We start from the raw sequence: 22,390 nt of genomic DNA on the forward strand, positions 1-22,390 counted from the left end.
CTGAAAACCAGCAAACATTCTCCGTCATGGTGATTTTTCCAGCACTTCATCTACATTGCTGAAAAACAAGCAGTAGAATTGTAAAACTTAGATTTTTTGTTGTTTTTGCTAGTAATTTTTCGTTGAGAGCGAAAAGTGTTGGTTTGTTTCTCGTGTATGCAACGGTGGAGACATCGTTTTTTATTTCTTTCTATATTCCAGCGATGAAGAGTTTAAACCAAAGGTGATTTTTTTTAAAGAGATTCAGAGATAACAATTTTTAATTCCCCATGGAGCATAATGTCCTAAACTTGGCGAAAAGCGACCAAGTCACTGGCAGATATTATTTTGTTTAGTTTTAAAAATTTCAATAAATTTAGCTCAAGTAAAATAATCAAACCAATTTCTTATTATAAACATGACTGCCATGAGGGTTTAAAATTGATATTTAAATTTAAAATCTAATTTAGAATCCAAAAATTTTCGTTTTTTTTTCTTGAAAAAAATGCTGATTTCCATCAATTGAGATTGCTGCATTTCCAGCAATTGAGTTTGCTGATCGTTCTAGGCAATTCAAATTGCTGGAAATTTCGCTGAAAAGGCAGTGTTAGGGCCAATTCCCAAAATTCTCGCTGGTTCGGAATTACCGCGACAGTTTCAGACGTATGGGAATTCGAACGTAAATAGATAACACGACACAAGTGATACGATCACGGGAATGTTTATTACATTCGAAACGAGCGCTCAAAATACAACAAAAATTAAACAATAGTGGACTGTATCTTAAAACTACCGACCGACACGGGTGATTTATTGGCTCTGATCTGAGTAGGTACCAACTTTCTTCTACCTATCGTTCACAATAGCGGATCGAGTCCGTTCGATTATCGCCCATTCCTTTTCCTACGGTACTGGCTATAGCTATACATAGGTACCTATTAGGAACATCTTGCTGCACACACGCACTGCTATCTAGCTATTATCACTGCAGATGCGTGTGGCGCGGATAAATCAATTGATGGTGTTTTTGGGTTGATCAGGATGTTATTGCGCTCGGTTCGCGCTACTGTTTTGGCGCGAACAGGCAGCGAGACCAAAAACAAGCAAAATTTTGGTGATTTCCAAAAGAAAAATTTGCTGTGTATGAGGAATTTATATCAAGATAACGTTTGAGCCAATAAACATAATGTTAATTAACCGTTCCAAATTCGATGAAATTGCGATCAACTTGCGTGTTGTATCAGCATTGAAGTTTTTTTTTAAATTCAGAAATTTTGTTCAATTCAGAACATTGAAACTTGCATTCCCACAAACAGGTTGAGGTATCTATACACAGTTTTAAATAATTATGTACACTTACATGTTTTAAGCTGCAAATAATTGGAACAAGTTATTCTTACTAAATTTACATGACTTATGACGTAAGGTAAATTCCAGAAAAGAATAAAATGCCATTGTGAATTTACATGACAATAACAATGAAACCGTTCCGGTTATTATTCCTTTCTAGTTTTTGAATCATAATTTATCAACTGCTAGCCATCAGCCTTATAACAAAGCATGACATTGATTAAATAGATATTCATAATGTTCATGTTTACTCGAAATCCGCAAGCTCCAGATTTGAAACAGCATTTTCTTTGCGCATCAAATCGAACTTGCTGCTTACCGGTCGGCCGTTCGGTGTTTGATTGTGAAACGATCCTGCTATTAGGATATATTGACAGTTTTACACGAACACCACCTTAGCAGGAGGCCTCAGCCCTAACCTCAAACCATGGGAGAACAGAATCGTTTTTTGAAAAGGGCGCACGATAAACGCGTTTTTCCGGTACTCATATCGACAAATTCGCCCTGTGGAAAAACGATACACGGTGTTCGTGTTTTGATTTTTTTGGGCGTTCAGGGTTGCCAAGTGCATTGATTTTTGGAAAATGATTATATTTTTTAATTGCATTGTTATTGAAAAACCTTTTCATAAGTACTGAGAATTTGCAATATTCCCGTAGATTTCTAGAAAAAAAAATGAAATGCAATTTAATGCGTAGAAATTGATTGCAACATTTATCTGAACGGAATAACAACTGCCTGTATCGCACACTTAAACGATGTAGCGAATTATGTGGATTTGTTTATAATAATCAGAGCATGCAGGAGATTATTTTCAAAGTCAACATAGACGGGCTTTCATTAAATTACTTTTCTTGTAACAGTTAATGATTTGGCATTCGTTTAGAAGATAGAAACAAATTTTGAATCTATCAAGCAGTATATGAAAACATATTTCAGATGTTTTAAATTCACCTTGAAAATTCATTAGAAAAATATGGCTTATCCTCATCAATTTTGGGACGCCTCATAGTGAATTCAAACGTTTAGCTGTTGACATTTAAAAAATTTAATCAATTCAGAAATATTATAATTAGTTGAAATCAAACAAATACTGATTTTAGTAACGCACCTAGCATCACTGGTGAGGCCGCCAGCAAATCAAAGTTTGAGGTTATGGCTGAGGCCAATCTTTCGCCAATAGGGGAGGAGCGGGCTATATGCGCCTATTAAGCAGAACACTGATTTAATCAAATATCACATCGGATATGTGTACAAAAACTATATACACGTGTGCAGGCATCTGTTTTCTATATAATGGAGTAATTTTAATGTTAAAATTTTCTTCTGTTTCCAAGAAAACGATTTTATTGTAAGTGTTGTCTAAAATGCCGAACCTCAAACCGTGCGGGCTAAATGCGCCTATTTATGTTTGAACAAAATTTCTGTTTTCTGGGCAATATTTCCGTATAATTTCATTGAAACTGCTAGAAAGTAATAATTTCCGTACGACAAAGCTGAAGTTTTATAAAAATCTATGTATATTATAATTTTGTGGAATAAAACAAAAGTTAGGGTTGCCATACTATGGAGGCAATTCATCCATGAGAAAAACTTTATCAAATCTGTCTTTATATCTTCAATTCATTCTTAAGATGTCATTCAGAGCTTAGATTTGAAGGTTCAGTGATAAAAATCATTTATTTATTCTATTTAACCTGTTATTTTAGGATGGAGGCATTTTACAAACATGATGGGGGCATACAAAAACACTCTATTATTCCACTAAATAATCATTATTAAACGTCCACAAAAGCTGAAATATGTTTAATTCCTTAAGTTCATTTGGGTAAGAAACAAAAACCATCCTAGTTTTTGTTTTAAGCTTCTTTACGTATAATTTTTAAAAGTCGAAATATTACATCAAAATGTATCAAAACCTTGTATGATTTTTTAAATTTTTTTGAGTTTATAAATTCATAAAATTCTTTCTTGCCTTATGTTCTAAGCATATCACCCTCAAAATGCATTGGTCAGATAAGCTGTCTAGTCAACCATTTCGCCATACAGCCGTAGGGTCATTTAACCAGATAGGCCCATTTAGGAAACCTTTCCCCTACTATCGTCCGTATATACCCTTATAGGGTGTATCTGAATTTTTGTTTGAGTTTCGTCAATACTTTTTGGATGGATGATGTTGAAAAAAAATTGTCATTACTTTTCAAAAAAGGTAGCACTAAGTTTTTCTTGTTATATCAGACTTGTTATTTGTTCGTTGTACATTGAAATGTTCTTTGCAAAATGATAGAATGTTAGAAAGGAAAGGGGTAATTAAACTTGCAGAGGTCGGCATTAAAACGCCATTCGCTTGTTAGTTCGCTACATTTTTTTTGTATATTTATTTTTGAACTTTATTTTTGGAGAACTTACGACTAATCAAGACTCCACCACCTTATGGAAAATAACATTTATTAGCATTACTGCTTGAATAATGAAATAAAGAATGAAACTTAGTGGAGTTTGTTTCTTCGTTATTTCACCAGAAATCCCGCAAGATTTTATTTCAACCTTATCGGTTTGAGTTATTCTTATATTAAAAAATATTTAAAATTAGGGGCAAGAGGTGAACTGTACCTTTGAACAAAATATCTTTTCTATCCAATAATGTATAAACTTTTATCGAGTAATAAACTATACTTGAGTTTTTTTTTTATAAAAGCAACAAAAATATGTTTTTTATGAACAAAAATATGTTTTTTATGAACAAAGGATTTCACTTTTTTACATTTATGTATATTTGCAAATAATAAGACACACCCTGTGCGAGACTGCAACGTGTTCGATTCCAAACATTGTTTCATGCAAAATTCATGTAAAATTACAACAAATTGACACGAATGAGGAAACGCATGATTTTTTTCAGGGCTGCGTTATAGTATACAACACATCTGACCGAATTTTACATGAAATAAAATTTTACATGAAATGTAAAGCTCAGTATTTTTTTCTGTGTAGGGTATACCCAAGAAAATGCAATACTTGAACAATTGAACGCAAGCAGCAGAAGTTCTTCCAATTCTCTTCAAATATCTTAAAATTGTTCTAGTTTGCATTTCAACAACTTGATATCAAACATTTAAAGATAAATAGATAAATAGAAGTGTGTTTCACGTGGCTTTTGTAAAAAAAAAAATCATTTATGAGACTCAAATTTTAATACTAATGCATAATGTAAATTTTGTGCTGGTTAAGCTTTTGAGAAATCTTTTGAAAAGGCTTCTAGTTGCTTGGGCTGAATTTTCGAAATCAACAAGCCACAAGGTACTTCTTACATTGTTACCGAACGAGTAACATTGATTTGATTTTTTTGAATAAAGTAACTGATGGGTTGGAGTTAGGGTAAGATATTATAAATAGCTAGCATAAATCCAACGGTGAGTTCGAATTCAAACACGTGGTGGTCAGCGAGAAGTAGGCGAAACCGAAAACGCACATGCGTTGAACTGAGGCGTTGCTTACGCTTGAACGCAACGACCACAACCACGCGTTCTGGAAGAACGCAAATCAGCGAGGGAGCATCAAGACGTTTCTTCGTGAGGCAAAGCGAGTCACCAAGTCTCTTGGTTCCCGGCAGTGATCGAAGGCAGACGTACCCAGCAAACGATCCGTGGTGCGACAACAACCTTAGTGTGTCTGTTTTGTGGTGTGTGCCTAACGAAGCTGAAACGACTCCGAAACCAGCACGTGTGTCCATCAGCAAGAAAAGCACGCAAACCGCTTGAGTAGTTCGGACCGATCATCGCCGCAGCCAGAGACCAGCTTGGACCGAATCCCTTCTCCATGGTGTGGGTGGTCATTTTGGTCAGCATCCTATCGAAGCCCGAGGTGCGCGCCAAGCCAGCGCGCCTAGCTAGCAGTGTCCACCAGACCATCGACAGCCAGCCTGGTGTGCGTAAAACAGCACTACGCGTGGCTTAGTCAGTCTGGTTGGCCAGTCCAAGTCGAGAGAGAGATCGTATCATCCAGCTGGTAGTGCGTGGTACCGCACTACCTCTCCCGTCCCATCAACACGTCTCGTCCGAGTGAGGCGACTGTGGAGTCGGGCCCCACGTTGGGCGCCAGGTGAAACTTTGCTTTTTCCCCAGGAACGGGTTCAGCCCAGAAGGGGCTGCCCAGCAACACCCAGTCCCTGGTCTAGAGCCACGGGGACTAATGGGTTTGGGCGCTCAAGGCCTCTTTTGTTCCTGGGTCTCAGGGCGTTTGTTAGGCTGGGGGAGTTTTCGGATGGGTGGATTCCTAAAAGATAAATACCTTGGTTTCAAATCAGATGTATTCGGCGAATTCTCGATGAAAAGTACATGGGGTCGGGATGATAACGGGACAATCGTCTCACTCGGTCGGGTCGTCTTGGTCGCACGCACTGGGCGACGCCTGGATGGAACGGGAGGAACGGCGCGGTACCACGCACCACACTCACGGCTAGTTCGGTCTCTCTCCTCGGCTTGGGTAGACCAACCACGCGCTATAGGCTATGCGCGCACCTCGGTCTTCGACTCCACAGTCGCCTCACTCGGACGAGACGTGTTGATGGGACGGGAGAGGTAGTGCGGTACCACGCACTACCAGCTGGATGATACGATCTCTCTCTCGACTTGGACTGGCCAACCAGACTGACTAAGCCACGCGTAGTGCTGTTTTACGCACACCAGGCTGGCTGTCGATGGTCTGGTGGACACTGCTAGCTAGGCGCGCTGGCTTGGCGCGCACCTCGGGCTTCGATAGGATGCTGACCAAAATGACCACCCACACCATGGAGAAGGGATTCGGTCCAAGCTGGTCTCTGGCTGCGGCGATGATCGGTCCGAACTACTCAAGCGGTTTGCGTGCTTTTCTTGCTGATGGACACACGTGCTGGTTTCGGAGTCGTTTCAGCTTCGTTAGGCACACACCACAAAACAGACACACTAAGGTTGTTGTCGCACCACGGATCGTTTGCTGGGTACGTCTGCCTTCGATCACTGCCGGGAACCAAGAGACTTGGTGACTCGCTTTGCCTCACGAAGAAACGTCTTGATGCTCCCTCGCTGATTTGCGTTCTTCCAGAACGCGTGGTTGTGGTCGTTGCGTTCAAGCGTAAGCAACGCCTCAGTTCAACGCATGTGCGTTTTCGGTTTCGCCTACTTCTCGCTGACCACCACGTGTTTGAATTCGAACTCACCGTTGGATTTATGCTAGCTATTTATAATATCTTACCCTAACTCCAACCCATCAGTTACTTTATTCAAAAAAATCAAATCAATGTTACTCGTTCGGTAACAACATATATAGAAATGACAGTATCCAAAATTGCTTTATCGATTACTGAGCAAATATTAAATTAAGCCCGATCGAATAATATCACCCGCATCCAATCTACGGAACACAAACTTCACATGATTGCCGGTAAGTTTATGATATGATGTAGTCACAAAATTGTTGGTGTTGTTATCGCCCCAAAAGCTTCTCGAGCGGATACCGCTTATAACATGTGTTGGTAATTGTTGAAAACGACACAAAATTTGCTCCTTCTTCCTGTAACCATTCTATGGATCCCTTATACAGCATTTCTGGTGAACTCAAAATAAGGTAACTGTCTTAAAAGATTTCTTCAACCAAAATTTAGATGATTTCGAATAGATTTCATTTAACATATAACCATCGATAATAAATACATCACATATTGGTAAATAATCGATTATTGAATTACTCCTAACACACCTAAACCCTATACCCCACTCTATGGCTTAGTAATATCGTCATCGTCACTTGCATGGATCCGAAAATAGATCACTCCCAATTATTAAATTTTGTCCTATTTCCGCCCAACCCTTCCATGCGCCCAACTACATGGCCGATGGCTTTTCGATATCCGCACTTTTCGGGTACCTAGGTACCTAGTGAATCACATCAGCAGATGAAGCCTTTTGACAAGTGTCGCCACACCACATTGTATAGGGATAAAAAAAAAAGATGGAGGCAACATGTTCAATAAACACGTGCTGAATATTGAATATGGTGGCACTACCTAGTTAGGTTGTCGGTCAATAGCTTATTGTCGGCTTAGTCGGATAACTTTACTTCGAAACCTTCGAAACAGAATCCATTAAAAGCGTTTCAGGATAGTAAAATATAGTAAAAGCGTGGGTTGACTTTTTATTGTTATAATTTTTTTAACTTAGGATGACACATTTTTGAAGATTTTAAAGTTTTTATTCTTAGTTTGATTTTCCAATCGAAATGTGATCCTGAATTTAATTTAATAAAATGTTGGTTCTCAATTCTATTAAGAATTCTGATCGAGAATTACAAAACATACCCGGACATCTGTAATTTCAAATTTGCTGAACCTTCAACAAACCGACTGAAAAGGATATGCATTTTTCGCTCCCCCCCCCCCCCTCCCTCCCCCTGAATAACAACATAAGGGAAAACATGTTTTCCACAATCATCATTATGCATTCAGAAACCTTCCTAATGGGAAATCATTTCAAATGTATACGTGTTTATACTTTCTTCAACTTGATGAAAAGCAAACAATTTTCTGAAGTTCTTGCACTGAACTGTTTTGTCTTCGTTGTTTATTAGGAACATTACGGATGTGAACAAACAAGTATCATCTAAAAGTTTAAGTAAAACTTCGAATCAAATTTATACTTCCTGCGTAAGCCAAGGGTAAAAAATGTTCGTCCGGTCTTTGTCCGGTCTTTGTCCTGAAAGTGGATTATTCGCCATTTCGCATCTTCCATCATCAAGTTGGTTAAAGGAAACTTCATCAGCCCATCAGGCTTTTGTTTTCGTTGTCGACAGAAAACTTTCTGTTATTTTTTCATTTTCTCTTTTATTATGTTGACTCAAACCCGATCACAAAAATTGTCTGCTTGTTGAATCCTTTTTCCGAACTTTTTTTTCATCCTCCAATGCTTATCTCGTATACCCGAGCTAATAATTTCCCGGAAGGACGGGAGAAATGCAAATTTACGGATTGGGTACCTAATTAGGTTATCAGTGTGGTTGAGTAATTTCCAAGATAAAGTTATAGCCAATAAAGTTTTTTTTTCAATGTTAGAAAAAAATCTTTTCGAAGCTTGCACGTAAATGCAGTTGAATAAGAAAGTTTATAACGAGGATTCAATACCAATTTTTTTTTCTTTTAATGAAATGCACATGTAAAGTTAACGTTGCAATTTAGAATTTCAATGTTAGTTTTACAGTGGCCGTAAAAATGCTCGTATATCGAATTTCGAAAAGCGACCACATGTGACATTTTGGTTCATTGGTCAAAAGACAAATATTACTGCAACTGCAAAAATTAAAAAAAAAAACTTTCACAAAAATAACGAAAATTTACTGTCTTAAAAACTGGGTAGACAAGCATTTAAAAATGATAAAATAACAAAAACAACAGATATAGAAATAAAAACAATTTTAAAAACCTTAAAATGATAAAAAGAACGAAAATATTTAAAACAAACAAAAATAATATAAATAACAAAATGAAACAAAAAAAAAAGAAAATTTAAAAGCAAAACTATATCAAAAATGATGAAAAAAATAAACAATAAAATGCCAAAGTCATAGATAATACCAAAAATAACTAAAAAGGTTAAAATAAACAAAAATGAAAAAAAAAAAACAAAAATACCTAAAGTGACAAATAATTTAAAAAAAAAGGCAATAATGACAATAATGACTAAAAAGTAAAAAAATATAAAAATTATTAAAATGTCGAGAATACCAAAAGTAACAAAATTGGCAATAAGACAAAGTAACAAAACTAACAAACATGACAAAAATGGCAACAGTGAGAAAAACGAGGAGAATGTCAAAAATGACAAAAAAAGGTACAAGTGATAAAAAAAATGACAAAATTGGAAAAATTAAAAAATTAAAAAAATTTAAAAATGACAACAATGATGAAAACGAAATAAAAGACGAAAATATGCGAAAATGGCAAAATTGACACATTTGAAAAAAATCCAAAATAGCAAAAGTGACACAATTGGCAAAATGGATATATGTAATAACAAAAAATAAATATGACCAAAATGACAAGAGTGAGAAAATTAAGAATGTCAAAAATGGCAAAAAAATAAAAAAAATTACAAAAAAAAAAAACAAAAATGGCAAAATTGACAAACACGACAACAATGACAAAAATCACGAAAATCACGAAAATACAGAAAGTGAAAATTTACCAGAATGACAAAATGGAAACAATTAGCAAAAATGACGAAAATACCAAAAGTAATAAAATTAGAAATATGACAAGTCAAGTATGGGAAAATTGACAAAAAAAAATTGTTCAAATAATAAAAATGATTAAAATGACAAAAACGCAAAAACTAAAAAAGATGACGAATAGACAGAAATGACAAAAACGACAAAAATAACATTGTCAACGTTGAGAAAAATAGGAAAATTACAAAACTGAAAAAAAATTACAAAGATGACAAAAACAGAATAAAAGTGACTACAAAGTTACAACATTGAGGATAATGAGGAGAATGACAAAATGATCGGAATGGCAAATATGATAAATATCAAAAATTGCCAAAAAAAAAAAAATACAAAAATAATGGAAATAAAATACAATACCAAGTACCTACTGCCAAAAATGTAATAAAAGTAATAATTAATTGAAAAAATAGCACAAAAAAACAAAGTCTTACAAAAATGTCGAAAATTGACAAAAGTTACAGTAATCAGAAATTTACAAATTCAAAAAATAAACACAGAGACTCTATAATTGATTAAATTGAAAAAATTTCTTAGATTTACTATTAGTTTTATAACATATCTAACATTACCAATTTACCGAAAATATAAAATTTATTAAATTAACAAACACCGCAGTTATATGAAAAATTCAAAAAATCACAAAAAAAATGTTGCAAATGATAGAAAATACAAAAGTGGCAATATTGGCAAAATTGACGATAACAACAACCAGTGATAAAAATGACTAAAATGACGAAAATACCAAAAGTAACAAACTTGGCAAAAAACAAATGACCAAAATCAGAAACATGACAAGATCGACAAAAATGGAAAAAATGACAACAAAAGGTTGTGGAAACCACATAATGCCAAAGTGACGATTGAGGAACGTCCGCGGTGTATAGGTACAGGAGAGGTCCATTACACAGTAAACGAAAATTACCGAGTTCGGTAATTTTTTTACCGAAATCCTAACATGTGTAAATCGGTAAACTGTTCGGTAATTTTTTCGGTAAAAAATAAACGAACATCGGTAAATGAAGGATTGATTTACCGATGTTCGTTTATTTTTTACCGAAAAAATTACCGAACAGTTTAACGATTTACACATGTTAGGATTTCGGTAAAAAAAATTACCGAACTCGATAATTTTCGTTTACTGTGTACGATAGCGATAGCTAGCGACGAACTCATGACGAGTGCCCGTGCCCGTAGATGCGTCATATAGCATGCACTGCGGTTCTCATATTGAGCTTGACCCACACATTCACCCTTCTCTCCGAAAAAATGAAGAAAAAATAAATCAGATAGATATTTTACACGCATTCTCACTGGTTTCCAAGCATAGGGTTTTCCGCTCAAACATGCGATTTATGAGATGTGTATGTTGCATTGATCATTCAAATTGAATGACTATCACTGCTTGATTTTTCAAACTACGATAATTACACCTCAACTAAACGACACAATGGAAGACATTTAGAGTTGCCAGTGCTTTAAAATTTCATCGATTCGGTTAAGTTATGAACAATAACTAAAAAATTAACAATTTAAGTTGACATATCTTGTCGTCTTAACAGGATCTAAATGTTCTCTCCGAAAAGCAAAACATTCACTTTCATTTGACTTTGAGTTCTGGCATTGCAATTAATTTTCATAGATTTTTAACAGATTTTTGATTATTCTGTCCGGGTAATTTGGGCAACGTTTTTAAATCACAATGTTATCTGGCTTGGTTGTTTTTTTTTATTGTTTCATTTTGGTTAAACTCGCGTTGATGAGCAACAACTTCCTCTTGATTGCATACGCAACTACTAATACTTGATCAACCAAGCGAAATTTCAGTCACAGCAAATCTATAGTATGTTTTCCAATCTGGTTAACTAGCACGTGATGTAGTTAAGTAAGGTTGCATAGGACAAATCCACAAATATCTGAACACTTAACAAAAGCTCTCGCATCGCGCAACACACTTAACTTGTATATTTTGTTAAAATTAAACAGACGCAACATAATTGAATTCACATTCAAGAGAAGTCGCAATAAATGGCTATCAATGCTTTATTTCGCACCACACTTAATTTGCATTTGGTGCATTTAGCTCACAGCACTTACAGCACAGCATCGCATTAACATTAACTAGATGCAGCTTACAGCACGCATTCAGACGCATTACATAGCTCTCATTTAGGCGCAGCCCATTTGGCTTGCTTTTTTTTTGCGCAGCACATAGCTCGCTCTGGCTAATTCACAACTCTCATTCAAACGTAGCCTTTTTGGCTCGCATACGGTGCAGCCCGTGCAGCACATAGCTTGCATTCAGGTGCAGCTTATTTGGCTCGCAGATGCAACTCATCCAGCACGCAATACGGCGCAGCTCTTCCCGCTCGCAATTTGGCGCAGCGAATCCGGCTCGCAATTCGGCGCAGCACAGTTTGCTCGCAGGCGCAGCACAGTTTGCTCGCAGGCGCAGCTTTTCCAGCTCGCAGCTTGGCGCAGCCATTTCGGCTCGCAAGAGCAGCTTTTCCAGCTCGCAATTCGGCGCAGCACAGTTAGCTCGCATGCGCAGCTTTTCCAGCAGCTCGCAATTCGGCGCAGCCATTTCGGCTCGCCCTTTGTCAAATATCATCTTGGTTCAACTTAACAAAGTAGTTAAAAGAAAAAAATTTGCAACTCAATTTTGGCCCAAAAATCGGCTCCTGGAAGGATCGCCAAATGTGGAAACCACATAATGCCAAAGTGACGATTGAGGAACGTCCGCGGTGTATAGGTACAGGAGAGGTTCATTACGATAGCGATAGCTAGCGACGAACTCATGACGAGTGCCCGTGCCCGTAGATGCGTCATACAGGGTTGCCAACATTTTTTTTTCAAAAATCAGGGAGCTTGCGAAATAAAATTCAGGCAAAATCAGGCAACGTTAAAGTAACGGAAATTTCGGTCAAAGTGATGACCTCTTTTTTTTTTGGTCATCGCTACACATTTTTACTCTAATATGTGTTGTGAGCCTACTTGGCTGAATAATTCTACTGCATCAAGCAATCGAAAGATTCCATTAAAATCCCTTTTTTTTAAATAAGAACTAACGAGAACCTTTCGATTGCTTTGATTCGGCCACTTTTTTACTTTTTCACTTCAGCTATAGTACCTACTCCTGTTCCTTACTACCCATTTTTCATGACATTCGCAAAAATCAGGAAAATTCAGGCATATTTTAAAAAATCAGGGAAATTCAATGGCTTATCAGGTTGTCAGGCAGAGCCTCGAAAAATCAGGCAATGCCTGAAAAATCAGGCACATTGGCATCTCTGGCGTCATACAATATGCACTGCGGTTCTCATATTGAGCTTGACCCACACAAAGGTGGAAATGATAAAAATGAAAAAAAGACAAAAAACACAAAAACTACAAAAAGATGCCATTTAGACACAAATGAAAAAACGACAAAAATAACAAGAATGCAGAAAATTACAAAACTGAAAAAAATTATAATTATGACAAAAATGGCAAAATTTGACAAAATTCAAACAGTGAGGAGAATGATAAATTGGCAGTAATCGCAAAAATGATAAAAATGAAAAAAGGGTAAAAAATAAAAAAAAAACATGCAAAAATTACTTATATAATGAAATAACAAAATACAATAACAATTACAAGTTTTACAAAAATGTTAAAAAAATCAATTTAAATCAATTGACAAAACTGTTAAAAAAAAATTCTTACAAATTGTCAAAAATTGATAAAAACACAAAAAGTTACAGCAATCAAAATTTACTAATTAAAAAAAAATGCAGAAACTTTATAAATTAAAGAAAATTGATTTTATTGAGAAAACTTCTCATTTAGTCAATTTAGTTGTATAAATATCCAATTATATAAGTATTCTTAAAAATAAATACAAAAACTGTTAAATTATCAAATAATGCAAATATGATAAAATTCAAAAATTTTATTTTGCAATTCTTGTCCTTTGAAAATTAAAATATTTGTGATTTTTTGGCATTTTTTTTCAAACTAATTTTGGTTTGATTCATGTCATGTTCGCACATTTTTTGTGTTACATTTTTAAATTCAAATGATTTTTGGTTACATATATTTTGTTCCTATCGAGTGTAGGAAGCATCCGACATCAATTAATAAAATTTATAGCGCTATTATATTTTGATGGTTTAGCTGCATTATGTTGGGTTCAAGGAGAATCATTTTTAGACCAATCCGACAGAATCGAAGTCTGTACCGGCAATTAAGACAAACTTTTTTTATGAGTTTTAAGTCATAAAGCATGATTTTGGAATCTCTTGTCCACAATTAAGCGTATTATGTTCAAAACGCCTCCACAAATCTTCGAAACGAGCTTCAAGTTGAATCCGTTATAGGAGATCGATTCGACTAATCAGCTGCGAAATGTCCTACTGCGAGCTGTCCTACTTATTCGTTTAATAATTTCCTATAGGGTTCTAACTTGTTCAAACTCATTTTTAGGGTTTGGTTTGGGTTAATATTTACTAACAAATATTTAGAGTGTAGCATTGTAAACAACCCGACTAGTCGACCATTTTGTTGAGGAAGTGAGAAAATAATTTGAATTTTAATTAATTTATGTAAGAAATATGAACAGAAGATTCAACAAACAACCATCCCGCACAGGATCCGGCGCACAACCGGGTCCTCAGGATTCTTCGAGCAGTTCAAGAACATCGAGGCGTAAGCTGCTATCCACTGGTGAAAATATCACTGTAAGTTAAACTTTTTTTTTCTAACTCCCAGCGGACCAATCTCGGAATCGACCTTCCATTAATACTAGTGAGCCAGTCGCTGGTCCCAGTCATAGGGCACCAGTTCCCGAAAGATCTTCGGATTACTCCAGCTCTGAATCAAGCCCGGAACAGAGAACGAGCCGTCGTTCCCGATCCTCCGGTAGAGCGGTGGTACGTACGGATAACACACTTGGCCGGGGAAGATCGTTCTCGAACCCCTCGCGGGCCCTGGAAGAAATCAGACAACTGCAAACTACTACCCATAGCCTGATCCCCAGACTGCCGTTCGGTCGTGTCATAAGGGAAATTCTATTGAAGCATGGAAACCATAACATGCGAGTTTCCCTGGATGCGCTGTACTGTCTACAGGAAGCCGCCGAAATTTATGTCGTCCAACTGTTCGAGGATTCCTACCGATGCACTACTCATCGGGATCGCGTTACTTTACAGCCGAAGGACATGAACCTGGCAATGTATCTGAGACATACCTCGCAGGGCATTTGAAATGTGTACCGCCGTCATTGATTGATGTTACCGTTAATTTAATTTATTAATTTGTATTTTAATTTAATCTGTTTTTAATGAGTTCGTAATAAGACAAGGAAGAGACTGGTTTTACACCAACTACTTGAACTAAAAATGTGGATATGTTAGTAACAACCTTATGTACCAGTTCTGAAAACTTCTCTAATTTCAAGGCAGATTCAAAACTTAAGAAAACATTTCTCTGCACTTTTTTCTTCTAATAATAATCTGTACTGGAATTTACAATCTATTAAAAGTATACTCCCGGGCTTCAATGTTGAACGATGTACGTCAGCGTAATCTTTGTTGCATTCACAGATTTGGAAAGAATGGTTATTAAAATACCTGCAACACAGCTGTTTTCGCTATTTTTGTTATTTCCACACAGGTAAACGAATCCTCACAACTCCTCCACCATGGGCTGATAACTCGAACGCAAATCCTATTAATATGCACAACAGCAACTCCAACTCCGTCGAGAGTTATTTCCGGGAAAAGCCCTAGCAGCTCGGAAACACTAGATTGCACTTTATCTATTATTATTTGAATTTGCTTTCACCATCTCCTGACATTGTATTAAGTAACAAAACATTCTTTTTCCAGTCTGGTCCGAAACCCTGGTGAGGTGATGGGGCAAAACAATCCTCCGACCTTATAAAGAATGTGAGCAAGTAATCGAAAATGCACTCGAATCGGATTATGAGGGCTTCCTTTTTCCTATGAACAAGGAAAAAAATGCTGATGGGGGGCGAAAAGTCATTCACAACACCCAGATGAAAAAAACTAACTTTTTCTTTACTTTTTCCAGTATGATGAGGCACCGAACGGAGCACGCGTATCACGGATGAGGAAACAGAAAATTTCGGAACCGAAAACCTCGACGACCGACGGCCAAAGCCAGACTGGTTTCGCAGCCAGAGTCAGTCCAGTTGGTTAGGAGGAAAACCATTGACATTGATGTATCCTTTGGGAAAAAGCAACCGAAGGGATTCATCTTCATGGAACTCAGCATGGAAAAAAGCATTCAAAGCGTGCGTGGAGGAAAAATGAGCGCTATTTTCCACGTTCATTCCAGAGCAAAGCGGTGGGTGCGGAAAATCTGCGACTGATTAGGGTGGTTCGATTATTTTTGATACATGGACATGAATGGTAAGTTAATTTTTGTTTTGTTTAAATTAATTGGATTAGCATTTAAACTACGTATTTAAAAAATATGTAAGTCTATAATGTCAACTACACAACATTATTAAGAAATTACAGAGCAACTAGAAACTGACTAGAAACGTCGAGTTATCAACAAATTCCAATCATTCATCCGATTATAACCAGAGATTGAAATATTTGAACCAAAACTGCCATGCTTACGCTGCCTGGTTCTATAGTTATTTTTATATTTTTTTAGATTATGTCAATTCATTGTTAAACATCAACAAACAATTGGAAGGCATGAAAAAAGTGACCAATTATAGAACCCAACAACATTTCTAAAAATTAAATTAATGTTTCACACCATTTTAAAATTCAAAACTATTCAAAAACTCGTTTTTCGTCATAAATTTTATGGTTGGATGCCAATAGAGTTTGCCTCGATAGTTGTTCATTCGAATCAGAATTTGTATACAGTTGAGGATCCTGATTACTTAGAGAAACAAACAACTACCATTGGTTGAAAGTACAAATCAATACTTTATTGAAGCATTCTGGTTTTAAACTTACTTTAAAAAAAAAACAGCGTAGAGAATAGAGGATTTATTATACTCGTCATGCGTCCATGCACACGTAACAATAGTTCTGGTCCAAAGACAAATTTTGATCCACCATTATCTCCTCGCATGGCCCGCTGATGCCCCACCTTCATCTGCGCGCAGTTATATAAATTGTAAACCATAAATCAAAAAACAGCAATAATCGTTTGCTCATCCACAAAAAGTCAGGGATTTTTGCCCGGTGTCATGCAGTTTCCGTCGGGATAGCGCTTCTGAAAAGAACTTATCAACTCCGGATCCACCAGTCGAATACCGTCCAACTGGTTGCCGAGGGTTATCCTGTCGGAAGAAAGAATAATACCTACTAGAAAAGATTTCCTTCAAAAATTTTAGAAAAAAATACGTACCAATTCGGCTGCACATTATGGGGCCGGCCAAACAGTTCGATCTTCCGCGTTCCGGGACTCAGCCGCTCGATGATGCCATAGATTTCGTCCGGTTTGTGACTGGTGGCACGAACTTCGGCCACAATGACATCGCAATCCAGTCCACGGTTCAGATTCGGCGGATTGCCTTTCATCCCCACAAGGCAGTGCTCTTTTCCATGGTTCAACCAATGGCCGGTGCGTCCGGTGCGGATTATTCGCTGCAACTGGTTAGTTTTAACCCAAATCAACTCGTCAACGCGCTCGTAGCCCCAAAGTTTGAGGCACTCGCGTCCCAGTTCCATGGCGCGTCCCGTGACCCACAGGAATATCAACCCATCGTCTTGCAGTGCCGGAACTCCCAGCTGTCTCATCTCGTCATCGGACATCGTTCCATATGGTAGTTCCATGTGGATGTCCCAGGGAGGATCGGCCATGACTACTGCAAATTTTCCCAGGACAGTCATATCCAGATATCGCAGATCACATTGAATCCACTGAGGAGGATAGAGGGTCGCACATGGATCGACAGTACGTTTGCCTGCCAGGGGGCCTTCAGTTTCAAATTTGGAACCCGTGTTTTGCCCAATGAAGGTGTCCACCTCATAGTGAACGTATTTGCACGTGTCCATGTGAAAGCACGTGTTTAAGAAACTACAGTCTCCCAGCGATTCATCCGTGTGAGATTGAATGATCTTTTTGAAGTGCAATTTGTTGCATTGGAACTTGTTCTCTTGAGGCTCCTTCTTAATTTCAACAAGTTCGAAACCGTTGTTATCATCGCTTATGATAACGTCATCATCATCGTCTTCATCTTTCGCCTTGAGATGAGCATCGTTTGCGGCTTCCAGGGACCTTAGGCATTCGATCCTCGTTCCATGGGGACAAAATTCCATCACCTGAGCTCCACCCTGAGATTTGAACTTTTCCGCCAACGATCGTTCCTTGGCCGTTGGTTTTGTCAGCAGTTCCAAAATTTCTTCTCCCACCTGTTTGCTCTGTTTTTCTCTTGTCGAAGGCAGCGACAGTAGCGACATAATATCGGACGTTAAAGCACTCGATTCGCCTGGCTTCTTTTGGGAATCGTCCTTCCCGGTGCTAGAAGTACAACTCAACTTGGCCATCTTACTTTCCCCATCGGGCTCATCCTTGATGGCCTTTCTCTTAATACTTTCCCTATCGCTGTGGTTCGAAAGCAAATCATCGTACAGAACCTGCAGACTAGCATGTTCAGCGGATATAATCTCATATCCGGTGCTAGCTCCGATACTAACTTCCTTGATGCTGACCAAATTTTGTCCGGCCAATTTCTGCAAATAGTACAGAACCGAATCGCTGGGCGTCGGTTTCAGTATCAGCTTTTCAACTCGCTGTGCAATCTGAGACGAGTTGGTGGGCAATATCAAAGTCCGATCCGACAGAACTCGCACCAAGGTTTTTTCAATTTCGTTGTCGATGTCAGCTAAAAAAAACAAAAAAATATCGCATTAATCTACATAACACACCGATAAGTATGAAGAGAAATTACCTTGTTCCAGTTTAATTGCCGCCAGCAGCACCTTGCTCTTGTCGTCCACCAGACCACTGGCACCAGCTTCCGTTTTGATGAGACCACCCACCACACTGGGACCGGGGCTGCTTCCCCCGCCAAGCATCAAATCCTGGCGTTCCTTCTTGCGCTTCTCCAGCCGCTCCCGAAGCGTATTGCGCTTCACCTTCACCGCTTGGATGTCTTCCCAGGAGGACATGTTTGGTGTTGCTGCTGCCGTTGATAGTGGGGTATGGTCCCGCCGGTTAGCATAAGTAACCCCGAAGGTAATGGCCCCCGAATTTGCCCAAATTAATCCGAATTAACAGTTTGTTTATACGCAAAAAGACGCAAGAAACGCGACCGATTATGGTAAACAAAAAATGCCGTTTTGATTTTGACAGCACGCTCGTTTTTTTATAACCATTTCCGAGTTTTATTTAACCGTTTTATGGTTTTCTTCTGAAAACGTCAAAAATTGTTATTTTTCAACCAGAATGAATTGTTAAATTTCAAGCATATTCGAAGTTTGGGTGGAAAACCGAAAAAATGGTTAAAATTTCAATATACAAGCGAACATTTTCGTTCCGCCATTGTTTTTTTAGTGACTCAAATGATCGGGCTCCGTTTTTCTTCCTATAATTTCGCAACAAAGTTCCAAAGGTAAATTATTTTCTATTATAGCATTGTGTTCATCATAATTTTTACGATTCACATTTTAGTTTCATTTTATACAATCGTTGTTTGAACGCGGAACCATCGAGAGATATGCGGAGAATATCTATCATCAACAGCAGCGGAAAAATGTACCGAAAAGACCACCCGATAAGAACAAAAAAGATCCGGATTTGGAACTCAAGTTTGAAGAGATATTCAAAGCGTAAAAGGTGAGTTTATTTTCTATACTTTTAGTCATATGTAAGTAGGAAATTTTATTAATTAGGAAATGGGTTGAGAGGACTGATAGATATTATAACCTAAAAAATTAATGATTACTGAATTGTATCCGATTCAATTAAATTAGTAAATGCTTCTCCCCAGGGATATGAATCAGCTCCACCAAAAATCGATTTGAACACAGTGATGTTTGGTCCACAGAAAATTGGAAATCGATTTTGTGCTTCTTCCGAAACCCAAAAACACTACCGGAATTGCCCAGTTCTTATCGGAGGATCCACTAAAAACAGTACAACTTCCCGATCGGATGTTGGTGTACGAATGTTGGAGAGTCTGAAACACAGCTGGGGCCCAGAATAACTTTGTAAATGTACAATCGTATGTCCTCATTGCGTTTTCAGTTTTTACAGTAATTTTTTTTTTCGTTTTTTTTCAGGTTACCCGTTTCGATATAATCCAAGCTATGGGTAAAAGCATCAGGTTATATTGGGTCTGGATACTCACAAGAACAAATTGGAATCAGCTTCAAGAACCGATGGACGTTCCTGTTGAAAGGCAAGTGGCTGTTTGCCACTCGTTTGGTCCCCCAGTTTCAGTACCATTTTAAGAATAATTTTCTAGTCAGATGTAAATTGTTAAATTAATAACAATTGTTATTCTAAATCAACTTATTCCAATTAAATAAATAACAATAAAAATCTATTTATCGTAATACGTTTCAAATTACTAAATTTATTAAGTAAATCCTTTTTTCTAATTCTGATAAGAAAGAATCACGTTCCCTTTCCCCAAAACGGTTGTTTTTTAACCATTATTCAGATTTGGTATTACGTTTGAAAAATAACCATTATTCAAGTTCTCTTTGAAATCCCATTTTATGAGTTTTCACTGAAAACTCATAAAACGACTTAACCCACAAAACTTCGATTATGGTTATTTTTCAAGCGTTAATGGTTTAACATGGCCCTGCGTGAGCGTGGAGCATCGAATGTTGCCAGTAAATTTTAAAGCAGAAAATATTGCACGTCCAACCCAGTAGGAAAATTTGACTAGCGTCGATCTCGCGATCGACTTTTTAGGTGACTTGTGTGGTGCACTTTCAGTAGTTCGACTTTGATTATGAACGCTTTGCGGTTTAAAACATAAATTTTCCAGGTAAAAATTATTCATATTGTTTATCTATCACCGTTTACAGACTTTTTTGTACAGGTAAGATTAAATATTACGGGTACATTTAAAAGCAAAGGTGTTATTAATTTAGAAATCGTCGCCTTGATCAATCTTGTCAGCTTCCCGGAAAAGCTGTTTTCATCCATGGTTTTCCATAGCTCGGTCGATCGTGTCGTAAGCGGCTTTGAAGTCGATGAATAGATGGTGCGTAGGGACATGGTGTTCACGGCATTTTTGGAGGATTTTCCGTAATGTGAAGATCTGGTCCGTCGTTGACCGTCCCTCCATGAAGCCGGCCTGGTTACTTCCCACGAATCTGTTTGCTTGTGGCGTTAGGCGACGGAGTAGGATTCAGGACAGCACTTTGTAGGCGGCATTCAGGACAGTGATCGCTCAGTGATCGTGGTCGTTCTCACAGTCCAATTTGTTGCTTTCCTTTTAGATGGGGTATATTACCCCCTCCTTCCACTCCTCCGGTAGCTGTTCTGTGTCCCAGATCCCTACCATCAACCGGTTTAGGCAATCGGCCAACTTGTCCGGGCCCATTTTAATGAGTTCAGCTGCGATGCTATCCTTCCCGGCCGATTTGTTGCTATTCAGCTGGTGAATGGCTTGCTTAACTTCACTCATCGTTGGAAGTGGCTCCTGTACGTCGCGACGTTGGCTACGTCGGTGATGTACCTTCCCCCACCGTCTTGATCTCCCGCATGCGCGCCGTTCAGGTGTTCATCGTAGTGCTGTTTGATCACCTCACGATTGTTCGTCAGGATGCCACCGTCCTTATCCCGGCACATTTCGGCTTGCGGCACGAAGCCTTTGCGGGATGCGTTGAGTTTCTGATAGAACTTTCGTGTTTCTTGAGAACGATACAGCTGCTCCAGCTCCTCGAGCGTGAAGGAGCGGCCCTTTTTCTTCTTTCTCATCCGGCGCTTTTTCTCCTGGAAAGTTCGGACTCGCTGCCTCTTCCGCTATCGATGATTTTCCACATTTCGACAGGTGCCTGTTTGCACTACTGCCGCCCGCGCGGCATTCTCTTCGCCCATCGTCCTCCTACACTCCCCGTCGAACCAGTCGTTCCGTCGAGTTCGTTGCACATGACCAATGACGTTCTTCGAAGCACTGTGATGCCTGTCTTGATGGGATCTCAACAGTAATCGAGAGGGGCTTCATGAAGCTCGCCCTCTGCCGGCAGCGCTGCTTCGAGCGATTGCGCGTAGTCTGCCGCGACCTCAGGTTGCTTCAGTCTTCGGTTTCGTATGTTGTTCACTACGGAGAGTTTTGGGCGCATCTTCACCATCACCAGATAGTGGTCGGACTCGATGTTGGCGCCTCGACAGGATCGATAATGTCCGAGAAGTCTATCAAATCCGGCTGTCTATCAAAACGTGGTCGATCTGTGATTGCGTTTGATATGGTGATCTCCAGGTGGACTTGTGTAGGAGGCGATGCTGGAAAAAGGTGCTACATACGGACATTCGTTTGGAGGCGGCGAAAGCTATAAGTCTGAGGCCGTTTCCGTTGATCAGCTGGTGCGCACTGAACCTTTCAATTGTCAATTTGTTTTGAGCAGCGGTCGTATGCACGCTCCAGCTGAGCATAGAATTCATCTTTGTCGTCACCGGTACTTCCTAGGTGAGGGCTGTGCACGTTGATGAAGCTGATGTTGAAGACGAGGCCCTGATTCTCAACCACATTCGTGGGTTGATCGGCCACCACCAGATCACGCGCTTTTGCTTCTTTCCCATCACTATAAAAGCTGTTCCAAGCTCGTGTGTGTTGCCTGGGTACGTTCGTACCGTGGAGCCCTTCCAGCATACC

At 38.5% G+C, this 22,390-nt stretch overlaps 3 protein-coding genes and 1 long non-coding RNA gene across 8 annotated transcripts in view; 2 read left to right on the forward strand and 2 right to left on the reverse strand.

Moving 5' to 3' along the window:
• LOC129750547 (snake venom 5'-nucleotidase) overlaps positions 1 to 15,753 on the reverse strand; it is an 87,158-nt gene extending 71,405 nt beyond the window's left edge. For 2 of the 3 annotated variants that reach the window (XM_055745514.1, XM_055745509.1), the window contains exon 1: positions 15,192 to 15,752. The gene's annotated coding sequence lies outside the window, so the exon portion shown is untranslated. Of the gene's footprint in view, positions 1 to 15,191 lie in introns of all 3 variants that reach the window. The other variant, XM_055745511.1, reaches the window with a different exon arrangement.
• LOC129750551 (uncharacterized) lies at positions 14,114 to 16,102 on the forward strand. 3 transcript variants are annotated; one of them, XR_008738408.1, is made up of 4 exons: positions 14,499 to 15,102; positions 15,165 to 15,234; positions 15,450 to 15,509; positions 15,655 to 16,102. XR_008738408.1 is itself a non-coding variant. In XM_055745521.1 (3 exons), the coding sequence occupies exons 1-3, from the start codon at positions 14,175 to 14,177 to the stop codon at positions 15,781 to 15,783; spliced, it is 384 nt and encodes a 127-aa protein (XP_055601496.1). In that variant the 5' UTR covers positions 14,114 to 14,174; the 3' UTR covers positions 15,784 to 16,102. The 3 variants fall into 3 exon arrangements, 1 of the variants encoding a protein (XP_055601496.1); XM_055745521.1 differs by lacking the exons at positions 14,499 to 15,102; positions 15,165 to 15,234; positions 15,450 to 15,509 and adding exons at positions 14,114 to 14,268; positions 14,332 to 14,492; XR_008738407.1 differs by having other exon boundaries at positions 14,499 to 15,234.
• Positions 16,103 to 16,512: 410 nt separating this feature from the next.
• On the reverse strand, positions 16,513 to 18,909 carry LOC129754281 (N6-adenosine-methyltransferase MT-A70-like protein). Its single transcript, XM_055750245.1, has 3 exons — positions 18,506 to 18,909; positions 16,960 to 18,439; positions 16,513 to 16,891 (listed from the first exon to the last, which is right to left on the reverse strand). The coding sequence occupies exons 1-3, from the start codon at positions 18,723 to 18,725 to the stop codon at positions 16,777 to 16,779; spliced, it is 1,815 nt and encodes a 604-aa protein (XP_055606220.1). The 5' UTR covers positions 18,726 to 18,909; the 3' UTR covers positions 16,513 to 16,776.
• Positions 18,910 to 19,075: 166 nt separating this feature from the next.
• Positions 19,076 to 19,762, forward strand: LOC129754282 (uncharacterized). The gene is made up of 3 exons (XR_008738995.1): positions 19,076 to 19,168; positions 19,228 to 19,392; positions 19,547 to 19,762. It is a non-coding gene; the product is annotated as an uncharacterized LOC129754282 (long non-coding RNA).
• The last annotated feature ends 2,628 nt before the right edge of the window (positions 19,763 to 22,390 follow it).

This window comes from Uranotaenia lowii, chromosome 3, assembly GCF_029784155.1.
Source record: "Uranotaenia lowii strain MFRU-FL chromosome 3, ASM2978415v1, whole genome shotgun sequence".
Lineage (NCBI taxonomy): Eukaryota > Metazoa > Arthropoda > Insecta > Diptera > Culicidae > Uranotaenia > Uranotaenia lowii.